The 27,721-nt window shown below is 42.1% G+C and overlaps 2 protein-coding genes and 1 long non-coding RNA gene across 7 annotated transcripts in view; 2 read left to right on the top strand and 1 right to left on the bottom strand.

The window, feature by feature from the left end:
- LOC137373656 (uncharacterized) overlaps positions 1 to 7,842 on the top strand; it is an 11,093-nt gene extending 3,251 nt beyond the window's left edge. The window contains exons 3-5 of one of the 5 annotated variants that reach the window (XR_010975664.1): positions 3,444 to 3,574; positions 3,722 to 3,977; positions 4,364 to 7,842. This is a non-coding gene — a long non-coding RNA (uncharacterized lncRNA). Of the gene's footprint in view, positions 1 to 3,443; positions 3,630 to 3,721 lie in introns of all 5 variants that reach the window. The other 4 variants (XR_010975663.1, XR_010975661.1, XR_010975662.1 and 1 more) reach the window with 4 other exon arrangements.
- Positions 7,843 to 9,563: 1,721 nt separating this feature from the next.
- On the bottom strand, positions 9,564 to 20,447 carry LOC137373655 (NADH dehydrogenase [ubiquinone] 1 beta subcomplex subunit 1-like). The gene is made up of 3 exons (XM_068038767.1): positions 20,333 to 20,447; positions 16,485 to 16,625; positions 9,564 to 9,935 (listed from the first exon to the last, which is right to left on the bottom strand). The coding sequence occupies exons 2-3, from the start codon at positions 16,619 to 16,621 to the stop codon at positions 9,899 to 9,901; spliced, it is 174 nt and encodes a 57-aa protein (XP_067894868.1). The 5' UTR covers positions 16,622 to 16,625; positions 20,333 to 20,447; the 3' UTR covers positions 9,564 to 9,898.
- A 15-nt stretch (positions 20,448 to 20,462) lies between these two features.
- Positions 20,463 to 27,721, top strand: part of cpsf2 (cleavage and polyadenylation specific factor 2) — a 41,253-nt gene continuing 33,994 nt past the window's right edge. The window contains exons 1-4 of the mRNA XM_068038761.1: positions 20,463 to 20,619; positions 24,317 to 24,492; positions 27,022 to 27,181; positions 27,497 to 27,602. Coding sequence (XP_067894862.1) covers positions 24,344 to 24,492; positions 27,022 to 27,181; positions 27,497 to 27,602 — 415 coding nt within the window. The 5' untranslated portion in view covers positions 20,463 to 20,619; positions 24,317 to 24,343. The remainder of the gene's footprint in view (positions 20,620 to 24,316; positions 24,493 to 27,021; positions 27,182 to 27,496; positions 27,603 to 27,721) is intronic.

The following is a 27,721-nucleotide window of genomic DNA, read 5'->3' as shown; positions in this document are numbered from 1 at the left end:
CAGTTGCAGCAAGTAATTAAGAAGGCAAATGGAATTTTGGTCTTTATTGCTAGGGGGTTGAAGTTTAAAAATAGAGAAGTCTTGTTACAACTGTACAGGGTGTTGGTGAGGCCACACCTGGAGTACTGCGTAGAGTTTTGGTCCCCGTATTTAAGGATGGATATACTAGCATTGGAGGCAGTTCAGAAAAGGTTCACTAGGCTGATTCCTGGGCTGAAGGGGTTGTCTTATCAAGAACGGCTAAACAGGTTAGGCCTTTATTCATTGAAGAATGAGTGGTGATCTTATTGAAACATATAAGATTTTAAGGGGGCTTGGCAGGGTAGATGTTGAGAAGATGTTTCCACTGGTTGGGGAATCTCGAACTAGGAGACATAGTTACAGAATAAGGGGGCACACATTTAAAACTGAGATGCGAAGAAATTTCTTCTCTCAGTGGAATTCTCTACCTCAGAGAGTTGTGGAGGCGAGGTCACTAAATGTATTTAAGGAGGAGGTAGATTTTTGAAACCTCAGGGAGTCCAGGGTTATGCGGAGCAGGCCTGAAAGAGGAGTTGAGGCCTGGAGCAGATCAGCCATGATCTTATTGAATGGCGGGGCAGGCTTGAGGGGCTGAATGGCCTACTGCTACACCTATTTCTTGTGGTCTTATGAATGAAAGAGACCTGTATATCTAAGTTTGCTGATGGCACAGTGAATAATATGAGTAGAAAGTTGGAAAGGGACATTGATAGATTAAGTGAATGGAAAAATTGTGGCAGATGGAGTTCAATGTGAGTGAGAGGTTACCCATAAGAAACCTAAGAATAATATATCAGAGTATTTCGAAGAAGCGAGAAACTAGTAACTGTGGATGAGCAGAGAAATTTAGGGGTCCACGCATAGAGATCACTAAAAGCAGGTGGACAGGTACGAAGGTAATTTAAAAGGTTAATTGACTTTTGGCCTTTATCTGAAAAGGGTGGAAGTTATGTTCCAACTGTACACAACTCTAGTTCAACCCCATCTGGAGTACTGCATTCATTTCTGGGCACTGCATCCCAAGAAGGGTATATTGGCGGGGGTGCAGCACAGATTCACCAGAAATGCCCCGAATGTAGAAGATTATGGGATGGCATAAGTGAGGTATATACGATGATTAAAGGATTTGATGGGAAGGCTAGGGAGGAGCTATTTCCTCTGGTGGGGGAGTCCAGACCAAATGGGCATAACTTTAAAATTAGAAATAAGCTGGTGCTGTCAGAAAGCATTTCTTCACACAAAGGGTAGTGGCAAACTGGAACTCACTCCCTATAAGCTTTTATGGCAAGGTCAATTGAAAACTTGAAAACTGAGATTGATAGATTTTTGTTAGACAAGGGTATTAAGGGTTATGGAAAATGAAATTAAGATACAGATCAGCAAAGGCAAAACAAGCTGGAGGGCCTGATTATCGTATACCTGTTCCTATGAAATGACAAAAGTCGAAAAGTCTGGAGGGGTTTTAACAGTTAAAATAGAAAGGGGAAACGACACCCTGAAGAGGGCAAAGCCCCGGGCCTCAGTGGATTGGTCCTGAAGATACACAAAGAAAATAGAAAGCTGAGGCAATAGTATGCATATGTAAAGATTCAATGGATAAAGGAGTAGTACCAGAATTCTGGCAGATAGCAAATATAATTCCTATCTTCAAAAAGGGAGATGGAACCATAGACTAATAGCTTAATGCCATTGGTAGGCAAGACCACCAATAGTGAGGCAAAGAAAGTGGGAGATACAGAATAGGCTAGAGTTGGAGGAATGCGGTGCTTTTGGAGGGCTGTAGGAAGTTACAGCGAAGGGGAGGAGCAAAGGCAATGGAACAATTTGAATAAGAGGATGAGAATTTTAAAGTCAAGATGTTGCTGAACTGGGAGGTAGGTCATGAAGGCCCTTGAACAGAAGAGTGAATGGGACATGGTGAGAGATGGGATATAAGGAAAAGGTTTTTGGATGAGCTTGTTCTTATCGAGGGTGGAAGATAGGGAAATGGCCATATGAGCAGTGGAATAGCTGAGTGGAGGTAACAAAAACAGGGATGAGGATTTCAGCAGCAGGTGGGCTGAGGCAGGGCAGAGATGGATGATGTCACAGGGGTGGAAGCAGGCAGTCGTTGTGATGGAAAGGATGTGGTGTCGGAAGCTCATCTCAGTGGTGAGATTGTGGCCAGTCTGTATTAGTGTGAAGCAGAGGCCAGGGAGAGGGAGAGACTTGGAATTACTGCCTAGGGTACAGAGTTTGTGGCAGGGACTGAAGATAATGGCTCCAGCGTTCCCTGTGTTTAATTTGAAGAATTTTTTGCTCATCAGGACTGGGTGGACACAGCAGTCTGACAACACAGAGGCAGTGAAGGATTTACAAGGATTTTAACAGAATTAAGAGAATGCATCTATCAGAAAAGATTGAGCAGGCCAGGGCTTTTTTTCTGTGGAAAATAAGGACCAAAAGGAGATCCGATAGTGATCTTTAAAATTGGGAAGGTGCTTGATAAGGAGAAACTGTTTCCACTTGTATGTGTCCAGAACAAGGGGGCATAAATATGATAGTCATTAAGAGATAGGTAAAGAATTTAGAAGGAATTTCTTTGCTTACTGATTGGTAATAATGTGGAACTCACTGCCACGTGAAGTGGTTGAAGCAGATAGCACTGATGATTTCAAGGGGAGGCTTGACATATGTATGAGGAAGAATGGAATGGAGTGATACAGAGACAGGATTGGAAGAGATAATTAGAGTGGGAAAACACTGGTGTGGAATATAAATACCGGCAAAGCCTAGTTTGGCCAAATTGCCTATTTCTGTGCTGTAGATTCTATGTAATTCTATGTAGCATTCACACAACTGACAAGCACCACACAAGTGCCAGGCAATGACCATCCCAAACAAGAGAGAATCCAACCATCTCCCCATGACATTTAATTGCTTTACCATCACTGAATCCCCAACTGTCAACATCCTGGGAGTTACCATTGACCATTAAATGAATTAGACCAGCCATATAAGCCAGCCATATCAGATTGCAGAGTGGAAGCTGGCCTATGCATCTTGGGAAGATGGGATCTGGAGATCTACGGGAAACGTTCAAAGACCTGAAGGACTTTGGGACTGTTCAGTGCTATTTTGCTGAAAGGATTGTCAAAGGACTTATGAAATTTATCCTTGTTGCATCTGATCGTTAAAGTGTAACCTTTAAGATAAATATCGACTGTGATTTAACCGTTAGTTCATGTTTAATTTATGTTGGCTTTGGTTTGAGTGTTAAAGTAAAACCTATAAAAGTGAAATCTTGTCTGTTTAGTTTTTGGATTCCTAAATTGGGGTCAGTCCGTGGATTTGATTCTTTTCATTTGTTGGTGGTCTGCATGGGAATCATAACACACACATTGATTAACTGCAAGTAAACCTACATTCTCTTCTTTTTGTAGGCAAGTTGACGTACAATGCCAGAGAGAGGGAGATCACTGTGGAGCAGATCTCCATCCTCAGAGCCCTGACCTCCCATTAAGAGAAAGACATCCTGGGCTGCGATACCGTAGTGACTGTGATGGAAGCTGAGGTCAGTGGTATGCTGCCACCAGGTGTATACCCTAAGCTCCTGTTATCTCTGCATGGTAGCCCTTTGCACAATTACACTAACCTAACCTTTAAACCACTTTAACTAGAGACTGAATCCATTTTAATCTTATTCCTTTACTTTCTATAGATCCACCAAAGCCGCAACAGTTAACTGAGGAGGAGCAAGGGGAGAAGCTCCAGGTGGAAATAAATGAAGAGTGCCTGGGCCTCCTTATTCCTTGTAGGCCTTCATGAGCAGGGTGATGAAGCAGAAGCAGATCAAGGCTTTATTCTTCTGTCCTCATCTCAGAGCACATCATCCTTGCCTTCTCCAAGGCCGTATGTCCCAACAGCAGCATCACCTAGTTCACCTAGCAAGCACCAGCGCAGTGTGTCGGGGCCAGGTAAATTTACTGGCTGAGGCTGATAGTTCATGGGACAGTTGAAGAGTGGGAAGTGGGGGAGGATGTGGCCATTTCTTCACAGAGGCAGAATAGAAAGCGACCAAGGGCAGAAGAATCATGAGTTGTCTCCTTAAGAGACACATGCTGCAGCAATGTGGTGTACACTGTAATAAGTGGCAACATCATGGATGCGGTGTCTGCTTTGCATGAACCGATGCAACAAGTTGCAGCTGTATTGGGGCATGGAGTAGATCCCTAGGTTTAGAACCAGACAGGAAGCAGTCTGAGCTTCCACCTTTATGAAAGCTCCTAGTGCAGCTCTGGTGGCTTTGGGGGACAGATTGGAGGATGTCCTGAATCATGGCTTCCATTCTCTGATTATGCAGCGATTTGGAGCTTCCAGGATTTAGTGGCTGCCATCGGAGTAACCATCCAACTGAAGACTGGGGCCGCAATTCCAGGGCCAAGTTGAAGGTAAGTGGGTGTAGTCCAAATAGTTGATTCTGCCGACTGTTAGGACAGCAGCATTTGCCAGGACTCTTGCCTTCACCCTCAGATCACCATGACAGTGGAACATGGCAGGTGAGACCAGGCTACACAGTTGCCCTCACCCCTGAGAGATGCAGCCAGCAGCAGTTCCATGCCAGGAGTATGCCGCCAGGAATCAAGAGTGTGACTTTACTTTGGCATCAGGAGCCCACCACTTCCCACTTTACTGGTCTTGAGGAGACTCAGACACAGCAGTAGAATATTCGTCAGAAAGGCACATCTGGCACAGGTGGGCAGCATGTGTCTTAAAAGAGTAAGGTAACTGTCAGGTTGCATCTGGTTATTTTATCATTTCCAGCTCAAAGAACACTTAGTTTTGTTGTACCTGCTTTGTAAAATGCCATAACTATACGGCAATTGACTACTGTTCCTGTTCTGAATTACTGAGTTATGTTTGTCTTTGGCCATTGCTATATCATGGTTCAATGTGCACCATTACAATTCTATGGAGCATGTTTCTCTGTCTCTGGCAGCAATCCATCTTTTGAGATGATGGTTTGCACCTTGGTGGTTAAACATTGCTTGGTATGGCTCAGGACCCCCACTCTGGCATGGCAGTCTCTGCATGCTGACAGAATTATCACGCTCCAAGACCTCTGAGTTGGTGACCTTGTCCCGTCAAGAGATGCAGAGGATACATCTGAGATGGCAAATGTGGAAACTGTTCGGCCTTTTCTCGTGCCTAGGATATGTTGTCCAGGTCTCAAAACTAGAGGAGTGCACAGAGACACAGGCTTGGTAGACTCGCAGTTTGGTGTTTTCTGTTAGGTTGCTGTTGTTCTCATGAAGGCTGTCTGACCTGAAACGTTAACTCTGCTTGTCTCTCCACAATGCTGCCAGACCTGCTGAGTATTTCCAGCATTTCTTGTTTTTATTTTATATTATTATTATTGCTGTTGTTTTACACTCTCTTACTCAGTTTGGATTTAACAGCTGCAGCTTTTGCAATGCGCCTGTTGATTTCAGAATCAAGTGACATTGCTGGTGATTGTGGAGCCTGGATATGTGAAGTTATCAACAACCTCCAGCGTCACATTGTCAGTGCTGATTGATGGCTGTATGGCAACTTCCTGGACCATGATATTTGTCTTCCTGATGCTGATGGTCACTCCAAACTCTTTACAGACGTGAGGGAGTCTGTCCATTTGTCAATATTACAATTCTATGGAGCAGGTTTATAATCTTGCATTTAATGTCTGCAAATTGACAGTGCACTTATTCTGTTCTGAGGCACTGATGCAGGGCTATTTGTCTTTGAACATTTCTTTATTAAGGTTCACTGTGCACTAATAGTCCTATGGAGAATGCTATATATCCTGAAGTTAATGTATGTAGTTTGTGCACTTATTCTTTTGAGTCATTCATGCGATTTCTCTGTTCAGGTTGAAAGTTCACTTATTTTGTGCCTTATCATTCACGGAAGCCTGTTTGTGTTCTGTTCATTGTTGTATTACAGTTGAATGGTCACTTTCATTCTGTGGTTCATTATCATTGAAATCACACTCACATCGGGAATGGTTCTCACAGATGGTTCTGAGTTCATCCAGCTGATGAATTTTTGCATAATGCTGTGGGGAATGAGAGCTCATGCATTGTCATCTGCATCTGAGGGCAATGATTTCAGATTTTTTTGTCTGAGAGCAAGGGCAAAGGTTGGCAAGCTAGGTTTTGTAGGTAGAGGCAATGAAGTGCTGAACACCTCTGTAACAAGCTGCCCTGTGACAGAAACACAAACAAGAAATGCTGGAAATACTCAGCAGGTCTGGCAGCATCTGTGGAGAGAGAAGCAGAGTTAACGTTTCACGTCAGTGACCCTTCATCAGAACTGGCAGATATTAGAAATGTAAAAGGTTTTCAGCAAGTAAAGTGGGGGTGGGGCAAGAGATAACAAAAGAGGTGTTGATAGGACAAGGTCACAGAGAATAACTGACCAGAAGGTCATGGAGCAAAGGCAAACGGTATGTTATTGGTGTGCTGAAAGACAAAGCATTAGTTCAGAGAGGGTGTTAATGGACAGAAAGCTGAGCAGCCTGGCCCCAAGCACAAACATGAAAAAAACAGTGGGTAGGCACAGTAGAAACAAACTAAACAAACCAAAAAATAAACACATAAAAAGGAAAAAATAACTAAAAATAAAAAAAGGGGGGGCCTGTCATGGTCTGAAATTATTGAACTCAATGTTCAGTCCGGTAAGCTGTAGCGTGCCTAATTGGTAAATGAGGTGCTGTTCCTCAAGCTGCCCTGTGACAGTCCTGGCAGCTCAAAGTGATGATGCATCTGAGTGGACATCATCCATGACTTCCAGCTCAGGATCTTCTGGTGCCATGGTCTCCTTGCCAGGTATGCCCAAACTGTGCCCTTCCCATAATGTGAAATTCTGAAGTGTACAGTAGGCCACAAATATTCTTGCTCCCCCCTCCCCTCCCTCTCTGATGCATACTGGGGGACACACTCTGACTTGTCCAAGTATCGATGTGACCTTTCTGAACTATCCTCTCCAACACCTGGCTAGTTGCTGCTTGGGCTCAATTATAATGTTGCTTTTCAGTGCAGGTCACACAGAATGGTGTCTTGGCATAATGGGTAGGCATTGTTCCCCTGAATCCACCTGTCAATTTGCCTCTGTTCCCTGAATAGCTGTGTGGTGGCTGAATGCCACAGAATAGAAGCATCATGTCAGCTTTCCATATGCTGCAATACTTTATATTTAAAAACATGGCAGGAAATAGTGACATAGGATTTTCCCATTTTATTGTTGACATAAAAATGTTGCTCCAAAGTAGTAACACAGAAAATGCCCTATCCAAGCTTACTTTGACAATCCCTCCCACTGCAACAATCTCTACCACCAAGAAGGACAAGAGCAGCAAGACAATGAGAGCAAGTTTCCTGTCAAGTGTCACACCATTCTGACTTGGGCATATACCCGTGCTTTCATCACCACTGGGTCAAAGTCCTGAAATTCTCCACATAACATGGTTATGGGAACACCATCAGCAGAAGGATTGCAGCAGTTCAACAAGGCCTTCTGCCACCTTCTCATAGAAACTAGGGACAGGCAATAATAATACAAGTGTTACCCAAATTCCAAGAACAAAATATCAAAATAATGCACATAAAATGATCAATCTCCCATGGTTCTTTTATACTAGTTTATGCTATGTAATGTACAATGTGCTCTGAGCCACTGATTAATGACTAAGTCAAATTATTTTCCAGTGATATATTCTTGTACTTTTAATGTATTTAAGGGATTGAATTTTGTAACTTCATTTTCCTGTGAAAATTAAATCTGGTTTTATTTTATTTATATTTCTTTATATATATATTTAAATGTTGTCCCATACCTTTTTAAAACTGAGGATACGCAGCAATATACACAATGTTAGAATTAGATCCCTGATTAGCCATAAAGGAGAGCAGTGCCATGTAGTTCCACAACACTGGGTGCACTCCTAAGCTTTGGTAGCATGCAGGAGGGTTGGTCCTGGGATTCAGCATGACTGGGGTGGAGATACTTGAATTTTTCAGCAATGGTGTGGGCATGGAAGATGGAATTGGGGCATTGGCACAACGGGTGGAGATGTGGGTAAAATATTTATCACTGCTGCATAAATAAGTAGTTTGCCATTTGTGACTTTGTCTCTGGCATGGTAAACAGATGGCTGCTTTGATATAATTTTATTTTGAACCATAAAATTCAGTCAGCAATTTTTGCATTTCTTGACCAGTGGTTGGAAAGGGGCAGGGTTTGCAACCGACATTCTTCATAAATGAATAGTCTTCCTGTCCATCACTTTCAATAATTAACTCAATCTGAAAGGAAAAAACATTTTTTGATTATCTGTTTAAGAAAATACATATTTTCAGATTAAGTCGTGACTCAGTGATAGCACTTTTGCCTGAGTGAGAAGGTTGTGGGTTCAAGTCCCAGTCTGGAGAATTGAGCACAAAATCTAGGCTGACACTCCAGTGCTGCACTTTTGGGACTTGCTGTCTTTCAGATGAGATGTTAACCCAAGGCCCCTCTCAGTTGGAAACATTTTGAAGAGCAGTGAGTTCTCCCAGTATCATGGCCATATCTATCCCACAACCAACAGCAATAAAAACAGAATATCTAGTTATCACATTGCTGTTTTTGGGATCTTATAATTTAGGATAGTGGTTCTCAAACTGGGGTTTGTAGAAACTTTCCAGGGGGGTCTGTGAAATAATATTTTTTTACTCTCGACAGCTAGAGATAAGGGGGCAAAGGGAAGAACAAAAAGGCAAGCCATTTGCTTTGTATAAGTTAATGGTAGTTAGTGTTAGTCCCACACAAGAAGCTGACAAGATGTCCACTCCCGAAACTCCTGAATACTGTCATGGTTTTCAGCGGTCAGTCTCATTTTTGGCACGAGGGAAGAGAAAGGGAGATAGGAGGCTAGCTACTGCTGCGGTACTAGGGTGCATTCACTTTGGACTCGTGCAATGAGCAAGTGCTGTTATAATTCTGCCTGGCCTGCTGAGTATTTCCAGCATTTTCTGTTTTTATTTTAAATTTAAAATTAACTTGCTTGAAAGTTTGCTAACAATCTAGTAAAGCAATTAAACTGCTGAAATATTGAAACAAATTCCACTCGAGCATTCACAAAAATAGTCAGGTTCAGTTGGATTATCTGCAGCTCAAAATTGCAGATACACTAATGAAACAATATCATACTCCACTAGAAGCATAGTGAGCAGAATAAACCAAGTTCAACAAGGAAACTGGATGGGCACTTGAGGGAAATAACCTTGCAGGGCTACAGCATACAGTGGGGGAATGGGACTGACTTGATTGCTTTACAGAGAGCTGGCATGGACCCGATAGGCCCAATGGCCTCCTTCTGTGCTGTTATGACTCGGAATTGATTGAAATGTTTCTGTTTTTCCCTTGCCAATTCCCAGGGCAAAAGAATGAAAAGGGGACCTACGAGCAGAAATCCGTGTCCCACCCTTTCTCACTTAACATTTTATTTAAAATTTAAAAGTTGGAAAAAAAAATTCAAACAAAAATTAAATACGATAAGATTTATTAAGTCTGACGTACAATTTGGATTTGTTTCATGTCGATGTAGACAATAAACTACTTGCCATGCATTTTTAAATTTTTTACTCCAATGATACGAAGGGAAAATCTTGGTAAATTTTAGGATTTTAAACCAATTATCTGTTACATGAAAATAAGCATTCCTTGTGATAGGTCAAAATTTACTGGAAAACAGCATTATTCAAATAAATATTCACTGAATCCCTAATTGAAAATTCAAGACAAAAATTAGCCCAATGGCAGTTTTAAATGCAAAAATGGGTAAATGGGTCCTTGTTTCCTCAACATAGCTTTTGGTTCTTCACTTCCATGTAGTTTCTTCACCTGGTTTCAATTCCCTAAAAGGAAAGATAATGTGATTAAAAAATATACAACAGTCCAACTACAGAAGTAACTAAAAAGGTATTAAACTTGATCACATTATCAAGAAAAAGAGCCAAAACATTCTGAAATTTGCATGTTGGAATATTCACACAATGACTTATGCAGATGACAACATATGCCCCTCAAAACAATCTGCGCTTATTGCCAGAGAACTAGCTCAGCTTGAAATTGATATCAGAGCACTCAGTGAAATTCGCTTTGCAGATCAAGGTTCATTGACAGAACAAGGTGCAGGCTACACACTTTGGTCAAGGAAAGGCAAGGAGGAACAACGCCTATCCCGTGCTGGCTTTATGATAAAGAATATGATTGCAAGCAAGCTCCACAGCCTTCCCATCGGTCATTCTGATCATCTCATGTCCCTTGAACTGCTGCAGTCAATGTTGAAGAAGGCAGCTCACCAATGCCTTCTCAAGAGCAATTAGGGATGGGTAATAAATGCTGGCCTAACCAGCGACACCCACATCCCGTGAAAGAATATGAAAAAAAAGACATCAAAGATGTACTTCACACCAGAGTTACGTCCAGTGCTGACTGTTACACTGACCAAAGGTTGCCCTCCCAAGAGAAAGGGTTCAGTAACAAGGAAACTCCAAGGTTTGCCAGAGGTTAAAGCAGAACTTGAGAGCAAACTGGAAATTAAGCTCAATGATTGCATGTTCCCAGATGCTGAAATGGACCCAATGAACAGAGGAAGCAGCTGTGATCAGTTTTTCAGGAAACAACTGCGGAAGTGGTCGGTTACTCTGTGAGGAAGAGTTGGCACTGGTTTGACGAAAACAACTCCAGAATTGGCGGCACAGTGGTTAGCACCGCAGCCTCACAGCTCCAGCGACCCGGGTTCAATTCTGGGTACTGCCTGTGTGGAGTTTGCAAGTTCTCCCTGTGTCTGCGTGGGTTTCCTCCGGGTGCTCCGGTTTCCTCCCACAGCCAAAAAGACTTGCAGGTTGATAGGTGAATTGGCCATTATAAATTGTCACTAGTATAGGTAGGTGGTAGGGGAATATAGGGACAGGTGAGGATGTGGTAGGAGTATGGGATTAGTGTAGGATTAGTATAGATGGGTGGTTAATGGTCGGCACAGACTCGGTGGACCGAAGGGCCTGTTTCAGTGCTGTATCTCTAAATCTAAAAAAAAAGATTTGCTCCAAAAGAAGTGTACCTGCTATACAAAACTTATTGTGAGACTAGGTGACCAATGTACAAAAGCTGATTATAGGAAGCACGCAGTACCCTACAAACCAAGCTTCGACTCATTCAAAATGACTGGTGGCAAGCATTGGCAAAGATGATACAGAATTACGCAAACAGCGGAGACGAGATTTTTACGAGTCCTTGAAGACAGTTTATGGACCATCCCACCTGATGCAGGCACCACTGCGATCATCTGACGGCACAACTCTGTTAACTGACAGAGGCCATTATGACTTGATGGTCAAAGCACTTAGACAGCAGGGATGGTGCAGGAAGCTTTGACAGAGAGGATACCATAAAGGAAAACAAAGTTCGAATTGGATGAATCCCCGACCCGCAAAGAGATCGCAAGTGCTATAATACTATTGAAATCCCACAGGCCCTGGGTATCGACGGTATTCCTGCAGAGGTCTACAAGCAGGGAGGTAGCGCAATTCTTGACAAGCTCATAGATCGGTTTACGACTTGCTGGGAGAAAGGGACAGTGCCACAGGACCTTCGTGATGCAGCGGCTGTCGGCTTCTACAAAAGCAAGGGGGAAAAGTTGGACTACTCAAATTAGAGGGATTAACCTTGCAGGCAAAATCTTAGCAAGAGTACTTCTAAACAGACTAGTACGAACAATCATAGGAACATAAGAACAGTCACCGAAGAAACTCGCCCCGAGAGCCAGTGTGGATTTAGGCCGAGCAGAGGAACTATGGATATGGTCTTTGTACTGAGAAAGATCCAAGAAAAATGCAGGCAACAGACCATGGGCCGATATGTTTCCTTCATAGACCTCATAAAGGCCTTTGATACAGTCAGCCAGGATGGACTGTGGGAAATACTGTCGAGACTGGGTTGCCCACCCAAGTTCCTGGAGATACTCAGTCGGTTGCATGTCGGATAGAAAGGTCAGGTAAAACTGAATGGAGCACATTCGGACAGCTTCCCTATCTCCAATGGTGCAAAACGAGGGTGTGTTCTTGCACTGACCCTCTTTTCCATCTTCTTCAGCATGATGCTTCAGGAGGCCAGGAGGGCATTTACATCGCTTCTGAACAGATGGCAGCCTTTCAATCTATGACGACTCTTGGCACTGACAAGGACCACAGAAGTGTAATCCTGGAACTTCTTTTTGCTGATGACTGTGCCCTTGTGGCCCACACACAGTAAGCACAACAGCTCATTGTGAACAGTTTCTCAGAAGCAGCAAAGGCATTTAGCCTTACCATTAGCTTGAAGAAAACAAGAGGTGCTATTTCAACCCCCACCCTGTGAAAAGCACAACCCACCACAGATCAAGATCGATGACGGGAGTCTCAACACTGTTGATCAATTCACATGTCTGGGCAGCATTATTTCAAACCTCCAGTAGTAAAGACATTGACAATTCGCTTATCTAAAGCCAACAGCTCTTTTGGCCGCCTCTCTAAACAAGTTTGGAAATATCACTCCCTGTGCATTTCCACAAAAATCCAGGTGTACAGAGCTGCTGCTATCAAACCGCTTTTGTATGACTCAGAATCTTGGGTTCTGTACAGTAAACAAAATATGCTACTTGAATGCTTCCATCAACACTGCTTGTGCTCCATCATGAATATCAAATAGCAGGACTACATTACAAATATTTAAGTGCTTAGAAGAGCGAATTTACCCAGCATTGGGAACATTCTCCTACAATGACAGCTGTGCTGGTCAGGGCATATGGCACGCATGGAGGACACCAGAATTTCAAAAGCGGGATCTGTGCCTCGGGAAGTGGAATTGAGGTGCTCCACGAAAACATTTCAAGGACCAGTTGAAGAAACACCTCTCCTTGGTTAACACTGAACAATGGATGTGGGAGCAGGAAGCTGCTGACAGAAACAACTGGCGCTCAAAAATCAGGAATGCTACACACAGGTTTCAGTCCTTAAGACGCAAAGCTGTAGGAGAGAAATGTCGAGAACGGAAGGAAGCTACTTCCGCTTGGGCTCCCCCAGATCAAGAATTCCTGTACCCCAAATGCTCAAGAGCCTGCAGATCTCGAATTGGACTATTCAGCTACCAGCCATAGAGCCAATTCTTCCCTTGATCTTTGTCTGCAAAGAACTAGCCACTCACTTTCCTCACTATTTCACATTGGCAATTCATATAGTACAAAATTTCCCTGTGCAGTTTATCATCCAAGTAATAAAAGTTCAGAATAAAAATTGCTGGAAATACTCAGCAGATCTGGCAGCAACTGTGGAGAGAGAAGCAGAGTTAACATTTCAGGTCAGTGACCTTTCATCAGAAAGCTTTTATTATAACAAGTTTAGATTAGTTACAACATGCTTCTGCTCACCAATAATGTGAGCATACAAGAAAAAATACAAACGTCCTGCAATATCTATAATACTCGTTTTTTGTCTGTCCAGATTATTTTGAATAGTCAGTTTAAGGGGCATGTCTGTTGATGGGTTTATTCTGAGGGCAGTGCCTGGCACGTGGGGCACGCAGAGGACTGGGGTGTGTGATGCTCGTGCGTTGCAGCAGCAGGGTTCGTGGAGAACAGAGGAAGGTAAGGGGAACTCAACAAAGTTACCCTGGCTGGAGAGACTTTTTCTGTGAGGGATGGGATGTGATTGATGGGAGGGATGTAGATGGCAACAGCGGGATGGCATTGCATGGGAGGGGTGGATTTGGCTGCTGCAGAAAAGGCTCAGGACTATTATCTTCCATCTGTCTCTCAACCTGGAGTTCTGTTTACTCAACTTGCAGACAAAGATCTGATAGGCTATCTTGTTAACTTTCATGCAAGAAATGTTTTACTCTGGGTCAGCTTTAATGGCTTGCGAATCATATTTGTCCATCTTCTTCTGGACTAAAAAGAGATCATAAGGACATAAGAAATAGGAGCAGGAGTAGGCCATTCAGCCCTTCAAGCCTGCTCTGCCATTCAATGAGATCATGGCTGATCTTCTACTTCAACACCATTTTCCTGCAGTATCCCCATAACTCTTGATGTTTTTAATATGTAGAATATATCTATCTCAGTCTTGAACATACTAAATGACTGAGCCTCCACAGCCCTCTGGGGCAGAGAATTCCAAAGATTTACCACCCTCTGAAGAAATTCCTCCTCATCTCAGACCTAAATGACCTGCCCTTTATTCTGAGACCGTGTCCCCTGGTTCTAGACTCCCCAGCTAAGGGAAACATCCTTCCTGCATCTACCCTGTCAAACCCTGAGAGAATTTTGTATGCTTCAGTGAGAACATCTCTCATTCTTCTGAACCCCAGAGAATAAAGGCCCAGTCTATTTAATCTTTCCTCATAGGACAATCCCTCCATCCTGCTCCAACACCTCAAGTACATAATCCACACCCACCTTCCCCCTGCCAAATCTCATAACCTCATGTTTCCCTGTATTAAATTGCATCTGCCACTTTACCAATGATTGAGCTAATCAAGATCCTTCTGAATTTGTGCACATCACTATTTATCATTTGCCACTGCATGTGTGAAATGCCACGTGGTCCAGGTTACCAGAGAGAACCATTAAAATTAGTAGTTTTGACATATGATTGCCCTGGTGCTAGAATCAAAAACTAGGAAGGACAGGGGTGGCAATGAAAATAAATCAACCAGAAAGTTGATGAGGTAAATAGACAAATAGAAATGTGTTTAGCAAAAAGGTCAGCATACAGAAGGAATAAAGGGGGTTACAAACAGGAAATAAAGGAAAGTATTAACTTGGACAAATCAGAATAAAGGAAAATATATATTGTTAAACAACATAAAAGTGCATATATTTCAAAACTCAGTATGGGAAATAAACTGTGGAATTTACAAGCAAATATGTCACCAGGAGATACAGATTTAACAGCACGATAAACTCAGTATCCTCAGCTTAGACAGTGGCATATTGCAACTTCCCATTTAAAAAAACGTTAATGTCAAGGGATTCACAAGCATGGTCTTCCATCCCCCAGCAATGAAAGAAGCTCTTCTTCCAAGACTCATTACCCAGGAGAAGTAAAATACCAAAACAGTTATATTCAGTTGCAAAAACTTGGGATGAACAACATTTTAAATATTTAGGATTAGCAGTCTATCCATGTAATTTTGTTGCTGAATTTATGTCTGACATGGTAGCAGTACTAGAAGAGCAACTTGCGTTAATATATTGCGCCTTGAATGTAATAAAACATTTCAAGACACTTCAAAGGAGCATTAAACAAAATCTGACATTGAGCCACATAAGGAAATATTAGATGACTATTATTCAGATGACTCCTTTGTTCTTTCCCCATAGCCCTACATTTCTTTCATTTTTAAGGATATAGCCAATCCCCTTTGAAATCTACTATTGAAGCTGTTTCCACCACCCTTTCAGGCAATGCATTCCAGATCATGACCGTTGAGTTAAAAAAAATTCTCACTGCCTTTGTCTTTTTTGCCAATTATCTTAAATCTGTGTCTTCTGGTTACTGTCCTTCCTGCAAGTGGTAAGTTTTTTTATGTATTCTATCAAAACCCCAAAAATTATGAACACCTCTGTTAAATATCCTTATAACCTTCTTTGCTCCAAGGAGAAGAATCTCAGCTTCTCCATTCTCTCCACATATTGGGCGGCACAGTGGTGCAGTGGTTAGCACTGCAGCCTCACAGCTCCAGCGACCCGGGTTCGGTTCTGGGTACTGCCTGTGTGGAGTTTGCAAGTTCTCCCTATGACTGCGTGGGTTTTCGCCGGGTGCTCCAGTTTCCTCCCACAGCCAAAGACTTGCAGGTTGATAGGTAAATTGGCTATTGTAAAATTGCCCCTAGTGTAGGTAGGTGGTAGGAGAATTAAGGGATGGTGAAGTGGTAGGGAATATGGGATTAATGTAGGATTAGTATAAATGGGTGGCTGATGGTCGGCACAGACTTCAGTGCTGTATCTCTCTATGACTCTATATCTGAATTCTCATCCCTGGTACCATTCTGGAAAATTTCCTCTGCAAAACCTTGAGATCCTTTCTCAAGCTTAGTGCCCAGAATCAGACACAATAATCCAACTGAGGTCTAACCAGTTTTCTCTTTCCCATATTCTTTCTTGCAAGAGGACATTTAGTAAGATCATGTTATAAGCCAACCATAAATAATGATATAATGGGCAAATTATTGACACAGAAAATTTTTCTATGGTTGGAATAAAGAAATGTACTTTATTTTGTTAAACTTTTCAATCACTAAATGAATGATACTCATCAAGACTGAATTTATTTAATACAAAAATGTATCAATTAGGCATATTGCAGCCACACAAATTAATCTGTAAATAAGGCAATATGGAATCAAAATGTAAATCGCATACTCACCGTTTGTACAATAAACTTTTGTTTCTAAATGCAGTAAGTTTGTTATCATTTCTTCTATCAAGATAACATCCCAATACAAAACCCAAAGGGACAAGGATATTGGTCCAATGCTCACGTACGATGCTAACCAAAGTCATTGTGCTGAGAGGAGGAAAGTAAAACAAAAAAAAAAAAACTGAAGTTTACAAGACAAATTCCTGATGAAAAGCTGCTGTATTCCCATCTACATAGACATGGCCACCCATTTACTTTGGCCATGTGGTAAATTGGTCTAAATGTTATATCTGAGTTTTAGTCAATCGGTCTATTGGTGGGGACAAGTTGCAAAAAGAATTTTAGAAGAACTCCTTGGTCTTCTCATTTGAATAACATTTTTAATGGATACTGCATGCCTCTTTTTACATTGTAAACTCAAACATCAATCTTTAGGAACTTTGGCTATTTGGTGTGGTTTGGCAGCTAAATGTATTTCAACTAGGTAGACTGATACTGCTGGCAATATTATAACAAACATATGTATATTTGTTTATAATTGTATTATCTGGCCAATACAAAATAACTCATGGCTCATTTTCTGCTATGATTAGTATCTTCAACAGTAAAATGTTAGCATCGTGATAGCTTAACTGTAACGCTAAATATTTGGCTAGTTACAATAAATATGTTCTAATATAAAAGTTGACTTTCAAAACTGAAACAGGAAGTAAAAGCCACCATTTATAATGTAAAACTTTATCATGGAAGACAAAGCTAAAAGGTCATTCAGCCCATCATAGCTCAAATTCGCTATTAGGGACATAGAAAAAATTGGAGATATGGAATCCATATGATTCTCGAGCCATTGATGAGGTATCAAAGAATCAGAAACATGAAATGTTTTTCAAACAATTTTACAATGCTCCCATTAAAATATTTGTTTCCTTCTCGTTAGCCTTCTCTGCATCCTGCAATATTTTCAGGGGTAGAGAAGCTGTGAGCCTCCAGGCCTCTGTCACTAAGGACATAAACATAGGTAGAAAAAAAATGGCATACTTGGTCCATCAGACCAGCTCCTTTTACAAGATATGATAAATGCAGACTATTTTGACAACTGAGGGATCTAGAACGAGAAAACATAACACAAGATTAACTGCAAGAGATTTAAAGAATTGGCACATTTGTATAGTGCCATTCACGATTTCAGAATGCCCCAAAGCACTTTACAGCAATGAAGTGCTGAAGTATAGTCATTGTTGCATTCTGGGCAACACCGCAGCCAACTTATATACAGCAAGGTCCCATAACCAGCAGTGAGATAATGGCCAGATAATCTGTTTTTAGTGATGTTGGCTTAGGGACAAATATTGGCCAGGAGAAGAGGTAGTGAGAAACTTCTTTACAAAGATGTGAAATTTACTTTCAGGGTTAGTAGATGAGACAGGAACTCTGCCAACATTCAAGATTAGATTGGATAGGTAAATCAAGGAGAAGGGATATGGGACTCGGGGAGATAAACATTGATTAGGATGATATGTTTGCGTGGAGGAACACGGAATTGTAATCTCTATCTATTGCTGTAGAAACAGAAAACAATGGCTAATGGATATTTTTTCAAACTGGAGGCATGTAAACAGTTGAATCTATTTATAAAACATAGGATCCCATATAATAAATGCTGGAAATCTGAAATAAAAAGAAATGCTGGAAATACTCAGGTCTGGCAGCAACTGTGGAGAGAGAAGCAGAGTTAACATTTCAGGTCAGTGACCCTTCATCAGAACTGACATATTAGAAATGTAAAAGGTTTTAAGCAAGTAAAGCAGGGGTGGGGCAAGAGATAACAAAAGGATAGGATAAGGACAGAGAATAACTGGCCAGAAGGTCATGAAACAAAGGCAGATGGTATGTTAATGGTGTGAAAAATAAAGTGTTAGTACAGAGAGGGTGTCAATTGACAGTAAAATGAACAGCCCTGGTCGCAAGCACAAACACGAAAAACAACAGCACAGTAGAAACAACTAAAATAAAATAAAAAATAAAAAAGGGGGGTCCCATCATGCTCTGAAATTATTGAACTCCATGTTCAGTCCGGCAGGCTGTAGCGTGCCTAATCGGTAAATGAGGTGCTCTTCCTCGAGCTTGCTTTGATGCTCGCTGGAACACTGCAGCAATCCCAGGCCAGAGATGTGAGCAGTGGGGTGGGGGGTTTGAAATGGCCAGGAACCGGAAGCTCAGGGTTATGCTTACAGACTGAGCAGAGGTGTTCCGCAAAGCAGTCACCCAATCTGCGTTTGGTGTCCCCAATGTTGAGGAGTCCATATTGTGAGCAGCGAACACAGTATACTAAATTGAAAGTACAACAAATAAATCGCTGCCTCACCTGAAAGGAGCGTTTGGGGCCTTAGACAGGAGGTAAATTGGCCTAACCATCAGCCTCAAGAAAACGAACATCATGGGGCAGGACGTCAGAAATGCTCCATCCATCAATATTGGCGACCATGCTCTGGAAGTGGTTCAAGAGTTCACCTACCTAGGCTCAACTATCACCAGTAACCTGTCTCTCGATGCAGAAATCAACAAGCGCATGGGAAAGGCTTCCATTGCTATGTCCAGACTGGCCAAGAGAGTGTGGGAAAATGGCGCACTGACACGGAACACAAAAGTCCGAGTGTATCAGGCCTGTGTCCTCAGTACCTTGCTCTATGGCAGCGAGGCCTGGACAACATATGTCAGCCAAGAGCGACGTCTCAATTCATTCCATCTTCGCTGCCTCCAGAGAATACTTGGCATCAGGTGGCAGGACCGTATCTCCAACACAGAAGTCCTCGAGGCAGCCAACATCCCCAGCTTATACACACTACTGAGTCAGCGGCGCTTGAGATGGCTTGGCCATGTGAGCCGCATGGAAGATGGCAGGATCCCCAAAGACACATTGTACAGCGAGCTCGCCACTGGTATCAGACCCACCGGCCGTCCATGTCTCCGCTATAAAGACGTCTGCAAACGCGACATGAAATCGTGTGACATTGATCACAAGTTGTGGGAGTCAGTTGCCAGCATTCACCGGAGCTGGCGGACAGCCATAAAGACGGGGCTAAAGTGTGGCGAGTCGAAGAGACTTAGTAGTTGGCAGGAAAAAAAGACAGAGGCGCAAGGGGAGAGCCAACTGTGTAACAGCCCCGACATGCAAATTTCTCTGCAGCAGCTGTGGAAGAGCCTGTCACTCTAGAATTGGCCTTTATAGCCACTCCAGGCGCTGCTTCACAAACCACTGACCACCTCCAGTCGCTTATCCATTGTCTCTCGAGATAAGGAGGCCAAAGAAGAAATGGGCAGGTATTACACCTCCTGCGATTGCAGGGGAAGGTGCCGTAGAATCCCATATGCTGTTTTCTCTAAGAACAGCAGTATCAATTTTGTTCACTCATTTTTTTTTAAAGACTAATGTGACTCCCCCTCTCCATCTCTTTCTGCTCCTCGCCTTTCAAAATGTAATCATTTGTTGTGTATTTCCTGTCTTTTACTGTTCATCCCAAAATGTATCAGTTCTCATTTCTCCACATTAAAGTTCATCTAACACTTACCTGCCTAAGTTATGGACTCGTGTACTATCCAGAAGTTGTTTTCATATTCTCCTCATTGTTGTCTTGTCTACACATTTTTATAACTGTGTCCTCCCTCCCTTTTCCCATATCCAAGTGATTCCCCAGACTGACCTTAGAGGCAGCGGCGAGCCTGCTTAGGCCCGGAGCGGAGAAGCAACAAGAACATTGGTTCCCCGCAACCCGCGAGGACAGGGCTAGGGTTCAGCATGAACTCAATCCCCAGCTGGTTAACCGCCCTGAAGCTTGAGCCTCGGCCATACTCACCTGCCGCACGGTCGATCCGCCAACCTGAAGCCACCCTCGCCTCAGCCTCAACCGGAGCCAAGGGCAACTGCCCGATCGACACACACACACCCGGAGCGGAGGGAGTGCGGGAGGTGGTAGAGTCCGTTAACCTCTGACCCAGTGACGTAGGGAAAGATGGCGGCCGGGGGAGCGGGACTTGGCGCTGGAGCAGGACTCGCGGTGTAAAGTGTTCGGAGGTAGAGAGGGAGGGACGGAGTCAGCCGGCCAGCCGCTGGCTAGCGGCCTTGGCACTCAATTTTACCCCGGTATGTTTCACTGAAAGGAGTCGCATATCTCTTAATTAAAAATCCACGGTGTGTGATTGGGGGCTGCAGGGTCACCGCGCGGGGCACGGTGGGGTGGGACTGAATTTAAAGAATAAACACGGAGAAACTTCAGAAATAGGAGGGATTACAGGCCGCAGAGACCCCCTTCATTTAATCTGTTTGTATGCTCAGGGATAATCCTCATCCAGAAACTTTCAAATGAATAGGGACCGAGACAAAACAGCACTTCTACTTTAGTCTTCCGCAGTAAATCTGATATCGCAATTGACGTATGACTTGTTTCTAGTTTATTAGAATAATCAACATAAAGTGTTGTAGTTATTTTATTGTGTTTAAAATGAAAGCGTTTTCAGTAGAACGTAGGACCATCCAGCCCAATCTTAAACAATATCCTTGAAAAATACAACCAGTATTATGCCCATGATGCAGAATTCACAGTTCACACCACATGAGTTGTTAACGATTGAGTTCTAATTTTCCTTTCACATTGGTATACGTTATATAATGGGACTTGGCAGTATACTGACTGATTTAAAACTCATCCCCTTAAAGGCAAAGTTGCTGATGGCATAATTTTCTGTCAGCCACTAAGCCACATTCTTAAACAAAAACAAGAAATGCTGGAATCACTCAGCAGGTCTGGCAGCATCTGTGGAAAGAGAAGCAGAGTTAACGTTTTGGGTCAGTGACCCTTCTTAGATTTGTTTGCTGTAAAAGGAATGCAGTAATATGGAAAAACTACTTATTTTTATGGAAGAAGTGCATTTTGTACACATTTCGTAGTCAAATTGAAAGAAATTCATTCTATGAAATGTTGAGTCTTGCTTACTTGTTTATGAGACTGAGATCAAGAGATGGTCTTGAAGGATAGTGACAAAGATGAAAAGGTAGACGATAAGGGAGAGGGAAAAAGACAAAAAAGGAATGGCTGAAGTGTGTTATTTCTCTAAATTATATAAGGAAACATTTAGAAGGACCCAGCATGGATTTCAGATAGGGAGATTGTGCTCAACAAACCTGATAGAGTTCTTTGAGGAGATGACAGAAAGGGTGAATGGGGGACATGCAGTGGATGTGGTGCACAGGGACAGAGGCCACACATGATACTTTGGATGTACAGTTGGAGGAAATAGAGCCCAAATTAGCCATCTGCTACAATAGAAGGTAAATAGTTCTGAGGACCAAAGAAAACTGTAAAGGGAAATTGATAAAATGGCAGAGGCAAAAAAAAAATGGAAGCAAAATACTGTGGATGCTGGAAATCTGAAATAAAAACAAGAAATGCTGGAACCACTCAGCAGGTCTGGCAGCATCTGTGGAAAGAGAAGCAGAGTTAACGTTTCGGGTCAGTGACCCTTCATCGGAAAAAAAAATGGAATTTGATTAAGTGTGAAGTGGTACATTTACTTTCGGAGAAGATTGAGTTGTGGAGGATGAGAAGGATTTGGGTGAGTTTGGATTAAAAGCAGCACCTCTAATGCATAAAGCTGTAAAAATTGAATAGAGTACTTGGTTTTGTGGCAAGTGATATAGAGTACAAAAGTTAAGATGTAATGTATAATGACCTTGGCAATGACCACAGTTTTGGGGTATTGTGTGCTGCAGTGGGGAACGTGTGTGTGCAGATTTACTTGAATGCTGCCTAGTATGAGGAAATAGGGAGAAAGACATGAAAATTGAGACTGTTTTTATTAGAATGGAGAAGATTACAGAGTAATTTGATACAAATGTTTAAAATTATGAAGGGATAAATCAGAAGAGAAAGGAACAGTTAGTTTTCAGTGAGTGGTTGAGTGATTCATAAGGAGGGGATATAGATTTAGATGAAATGTATGAGATATAGAAGAGGCGACAGGAACAACCTTTTTGCACAGAGATTTGTTAGGCTGTGCAATACACTGCCGGAGTTGCTGTTTGCAGTAGGGACCATGTCAACATTTAAGAACAGATTAGACAGGTGGTTGAAGGAAAGGGAGGTAAAGGGATGTGGGAACGAGATGCGATTAGGACTACTGCTTGTGTAGAGGATAAATACTAACACAGATTGGCTCGGCCAATTTCTACGTAATTCTGTGAAAACAATGACAATGGGAGGTATAGGATGGGGCAGGACTTTGGATAATGAGTGCACAGATGGTTATTGAGCAAAGTCAATCTTCACACATAGTGCTGGCAGACAATCTGGTATTTAGATCAATTTTTTTGTTACACTCCATGTATAATTATAACTCAATGGTGACTTGGAATTTTCTAATGGTAAGAAACTTATGGCTTACAATAAAGGTATTTATTTTATAAAAAGCCACCATAAATTATAATGGTACTTAATAAACATGGGTCTGTACTGGGTCTCTCAGCTTTACTATATGCGTAAATGATCTGGATAGAAATTGGGGAAGAAAATCTAAATTTGCTGATAACACTAAAATGCGGTTCTGTGTAAGAGTCATATCTGACTTGAAAAGTTAACTCTGTTTCTCTGTCCACAGATACTGTCAGACCTGCTGAGTATCTCTAGCACTTTGTTTTTATTTCAGATTTCCAGCATCTGCAGTATTTTACATTTATTACACCAAAATGGAGGATATGACAAATAATGACAAGGATTGTGAAAGTCTACAGAAGGTCATGGATTAGTGAGATGGGTAGAAAGATGGCAGTTGCAGTGCAATCTAGAAAAATGTGAAGCAATAAATATTGAATGTAAGAAAAAGGAATGGAAATATGCTTCAAATAGTAAGATTTGAATAGAGGAGTTTTGGAATTTTGTTGTGGAGCAACTTGGGTCACTAAAGGTTACAGCTCAAGTAGATATGACTATAAAAAATCCTTTGTATCTAGCAGCACAGAACACAAAAGCAAGGAGGTAATGTTGAATCTCGACAAGGCCTGATATGCAGGGCGGACACCCCATTGTGGGAATGATATAAAGAATTGGAAAAAGTGCAATGTAAATTTCCTCGGAATGAAAAGTTATACAGTTAACTTACTGGCAGCAACCACAGTGCCCCATTCTCCTCTTCCGCCAACTTTCATACCCAGTATGCCTGCTAGGGCTTAATCTCACAAGTTTAGCAGCTGAACATGTTCATTAATCTGTAAGAATTGCAAGCCTATGTGCACCACACCACACTACACCATTAAACCATTTATCACTTTTGTAACCGGTATGTCTGTGGAAGAGTCTGTCACTCTAGAATTGGCCTTTATAGCCACTCCAGGCGCTACTTCACAAACCACTTACCCATTGTCTCTTGAGACAAGGTCAAAGAAGAAGAAGATGATGTCTGCTAGGCCTAATCTCACCAACCTCCTTCCTGCCCGACAGAGCTCATCCAGAAAGAAAACTTGGTGATTTTGAATCTTTTAGGGAGATGGAAAAGATAACAGACAAATGAAGTTTAGCAGTTGCACATGCATCTGTAAGAATTGCAAGCCTGTATGCACCACACCAAACCGTTAAACTGTTTATCACTGGACCTGAAAGACGTCTTGGTAGAGCTCAAGTTAATTAGGAATAAATTACTTCAAAATTCAGTTGCTGAATTCAAAAGTAGATAATATTTTTTATGCGTTGATCTCCAATGGTGATGTTACTAGTGGCATTATTTTAGTTCTATTTAAAATCTAAATAGATTCTATTTATGTGCATTGATATCTTTCTCAATTTTTCTAGTGGTGCTTGTTTATTTGAAAACCAATCATGACGTCGATCATCAAGCTGACTGCCATTTCTGGAGTCCAGGAAGAATCTGCTCTCTGCTACATGCTGCAGGTGGATGAATTCCGCTTTCTGCTTGATTGTGGCTGGGATGAAAGCTTCTCCATGGATATAATAGATGCTCTGAAAAAGTAAGGAAAATATTTGTTATAATGACTTAATTTATAGCTAGATAGCTGAAGGCATAGCTGCCAATGGTGGGGTGAAAGAAATTGGGGGTGCATAAGAGACCAGAATTGGTAGAAGGCAGAGTTCTTAGAGGGTTGCAGGGCTGGAGGAGGTTACAGAGATATGGATGAGTGAGGCCCTGCAGGGACTTGAACCTAAGGATGAGATTTTAAATTTGAGGCGTTGCTGGACCAGATGCTATAGTAGGTTGGCAAACTCAGTAGACACAGAGGAAAGGTGAGTAAATGGAGTTGAGGTACAGATCAGCCATGATCTTATTGACTGATGGAAGTGGATCAAGTGGCTGAATGCCCTACTCTGGTCCCCATCACCTGCAGGTGGTAACTTCATAAATATGGTACCGGGGTAATAGAAACTGTTTGGCACCTTATTTAAATGGCCATTCTTCACATGCCAGCTGAGGCAGTGAGTGTTTATAGACCATTCATCATTAGGAGTCCTCACAGTTGAGACTGATTCCAATTTTTGTCTATTTTCCAAACATTGGGCTCAATTTTATTAGCGTGTCGCACTTCACGGCAGCACGCTTTGATCTTGGCGGTTGCCCGCACTCAGCGCCTGCCGCAGAACCCCCCCCCCCGGCGATATTACACGCGAGGGCTCATCAGCATCACTGTGACGTGCCGCCCGCCCCCTCCATATTACGTGGGGAGAGGCAGGACATCCGGCGCAGTGAGGGACCTTTTGTGAGCTGTGTAGCAGGTGTTGGGGCCCTATTTTAAGCGCCCCAGCATCTGCTTCCTGACAGCTGCCAAAGAAATACTTACCTCACTGTTGAAGAGTGGGGCTGCTGTCAATCTGGCAGCAAAGCAGAAAGTGCTGGAGAAACTCAGCAGGTCAGGCAGCATCTGTGGGGAGAGAAGCAGATGCATAGGCGAGCAGCTTAAGAGAACATAACTAGGAGCAGGAATAGGTAATTCAGCCCCTTGAGCCTGCTCCGTCATTCAATATGATCATGGCTGATCTCATCTCGGCCTCAACAATTTCCTGCCCGTTCTCCATAAGAGCCGTTGCTACTATGAGGACTGCAGGCATAGGATGTCCACCAAAGTGCGTGGATTGCAGGTCGTCGTTAAGCAGGGCTTAGAGACGTACCACCACACACACTACATGCGCAATCGCCTCTGACACTGGTGCTCTGACATCCAATGTCATGTGGGGCCTGTAGATGTGTGGTGACCTGTAATGGAGAGCTCCCCTTGGGGGCTGCTGCTCACAGCCGGGGCCTCTACATGGACCACACCTGCCTGTTGATTTTGCCTCCGGTACTTATGGATTGTCAAGAGAAGCGGATCACACAATCTAGAATGAGCCATACCCATTTCCATGTGATAAATAAAGTTGTATCCTTCATTTATTCAAAGGTTCCTAACATGGCAGGGATTGGTGTTGACGGGTACATCAGGTGCTTTCATGGATCAACTATGCGGTGTGGCATGGCATTGCCCATCTTGGCTAACACTCAGGATGAATCAGCATGACCACATAAATATCCGACCAGCTGCTTCGATTGCCCCCACCGTCCATATAACCTTAATGCTCCTACCCTTTCTGGCACCTTCCCCACACTCAGGGTGACTTGAGTGCCATTGTAATATGCGGCGGGCCCTGCTCGACATCGGGGGTCAAAGCTGGTCTCTTGGCAGAACTTTATGGATTCCCCCCGCTGCGACCCACGGCGTTGAGGGGCTGGTAAAATTCAGCCCATAGTTTATTTTAGAGGTCATCGAACATAAGAAAAGTCGGAGATAAACAAAGACCATTCAGTTCATTTAAATTTATCTCCTTTGTGTATTAAAGTCTCCAATCTAATTATACTTTCAATAAAACCAATGTTTTTACATCTATGGCCTAACTTTCTAGACGATAATAAATATTTATGACTTTTAAGTAAATACATTTTTCCTTATATCTTTTTAAAGTTGTTTTTCACTGATATCAATTTATGTCCTTGGGCTTTTTTTTGCTTTAATTTGAAGTTATAATCTGGGTATATTTTATCTATATCATTTAACATTTTATGGACATTAATGAGGCCCTGATGCCTCTAGAATGAATCTTAAATTTCTCTAATGTTTCCTCATCTCTTCCCCAGGGCTCAAACATAGAATTTCCCAGTGGCCTGTATTGTTCAGTGTAATATCACGTAGTACATTGAGCCATGGTAAAGCTTAAGCCAGTTACATTCATCAGAAATTTCGAGAAATCTTCATTCAAAAATGGCCTGACTTTTTTTTTAAAACAAACCAGTTGCTTCTTTTTCATTTCATTATTTTTGCACATTTGTTTCATATCTGACCCAAATTTCACATCTGCAGTTCCTTAAATTTCCTATGGTAATTTTTAAACTGAAATACATTCAGCACTTTGTTCATAATTACTCATCTTTACTCATTTGAGTAAAAGGATCAATTACATTTGAAGAGAATTACTTGTGGCCGTATTACAATGCATTGCAATTTTTGTTGCAGATATGTTCATTTGGTTGATGCAATCCTACTTTCTCATCCTGATTCCTTACACCTGGGAGCTCTCCCTTATGCTGTTGGTAGACTGGGTTTAAACTGTGCCATTTATGCCACGATTCCTGTTTACAAGATGGGACAGATGTTTATGTACGATCTCTATCAGGTGAGTTAATTGAAAGAAATCTGTGTTCTCATTTATTTCATTAAGAATAATGTTGATTTCACCAATGTCTGGATGGCTTAATATTGGTAGTAACTGCATTCCTGTTGTGATCGCAGGAGCTGCCAGCTGCTGCAAGATTGTACAATTCAGCCTGATGTGTGTTTGTTTTTGCTTGAACATTTTTTAAAAAATAATTAATATCCTAAGAAAGTAAGACATATTTATTCTAATTTATTTTCATACATTAAAATATTAAGCTCATAATTTAATTTGCTACTGGAAAGTTGTAAATTGATTTCATTTTTTCCTTACAAGTCTCGGCACAACACTGAAGAGTTCTCCCTATTTACTTTGGATGATGTGGATGCAGCATTTGACAAGATTCAGCAACTGAAATATTCCCAGATTGTCAACTTAAAAGGTATGACCAGAAACAGAACATGGATAGAGATCCTTAAGTTGAATTTATTAACAGAGGTCCATTAAATAATGCTAAATTTACAGTGCTGGTGTGGGTTGATGTCAGTGTGCTGTAGTAGG

This window comes from Heterodontus francisci, chromosome 9, assembly GCF_036365525.1.
Source record: "Heterodontus francisci isolate sHetFra1 chromosome 9, sHetFra1.hap1, whole genome shotgun sequence".
In the NCBI taxonomy this organism is placed as follows: domain Eukaryota; kingdom Metazoa; phylum Chordata; class Chondrichthyes; order Heterodontiformes; family Heterodontidae; genus Heterodontus; species Heterodontus francisci.
The sequence above is the reverse complement of the archived record's forward strand: the minus strand, read 5'-3'. Positions and strand labels throughout refer to the sequence as shown.

Excerpts from the sequence above, each read along its gene's own strand:
- LOC137373655 (XM_068038767.1), bottom strand. The coding sequence starts at position 16,621 with ATGACTTTGGTTAGCATCGTACGTGAGCATTGGACCAATATCCTTGTC. Across the intron at positions 9,936-16,484 it reads AAAAGTTTATTGTACAAACG|GGAATTGAAACCAGGTGAAG; the intron begins GTGAGTATGCGA and ends CTTTCCTTTTAG.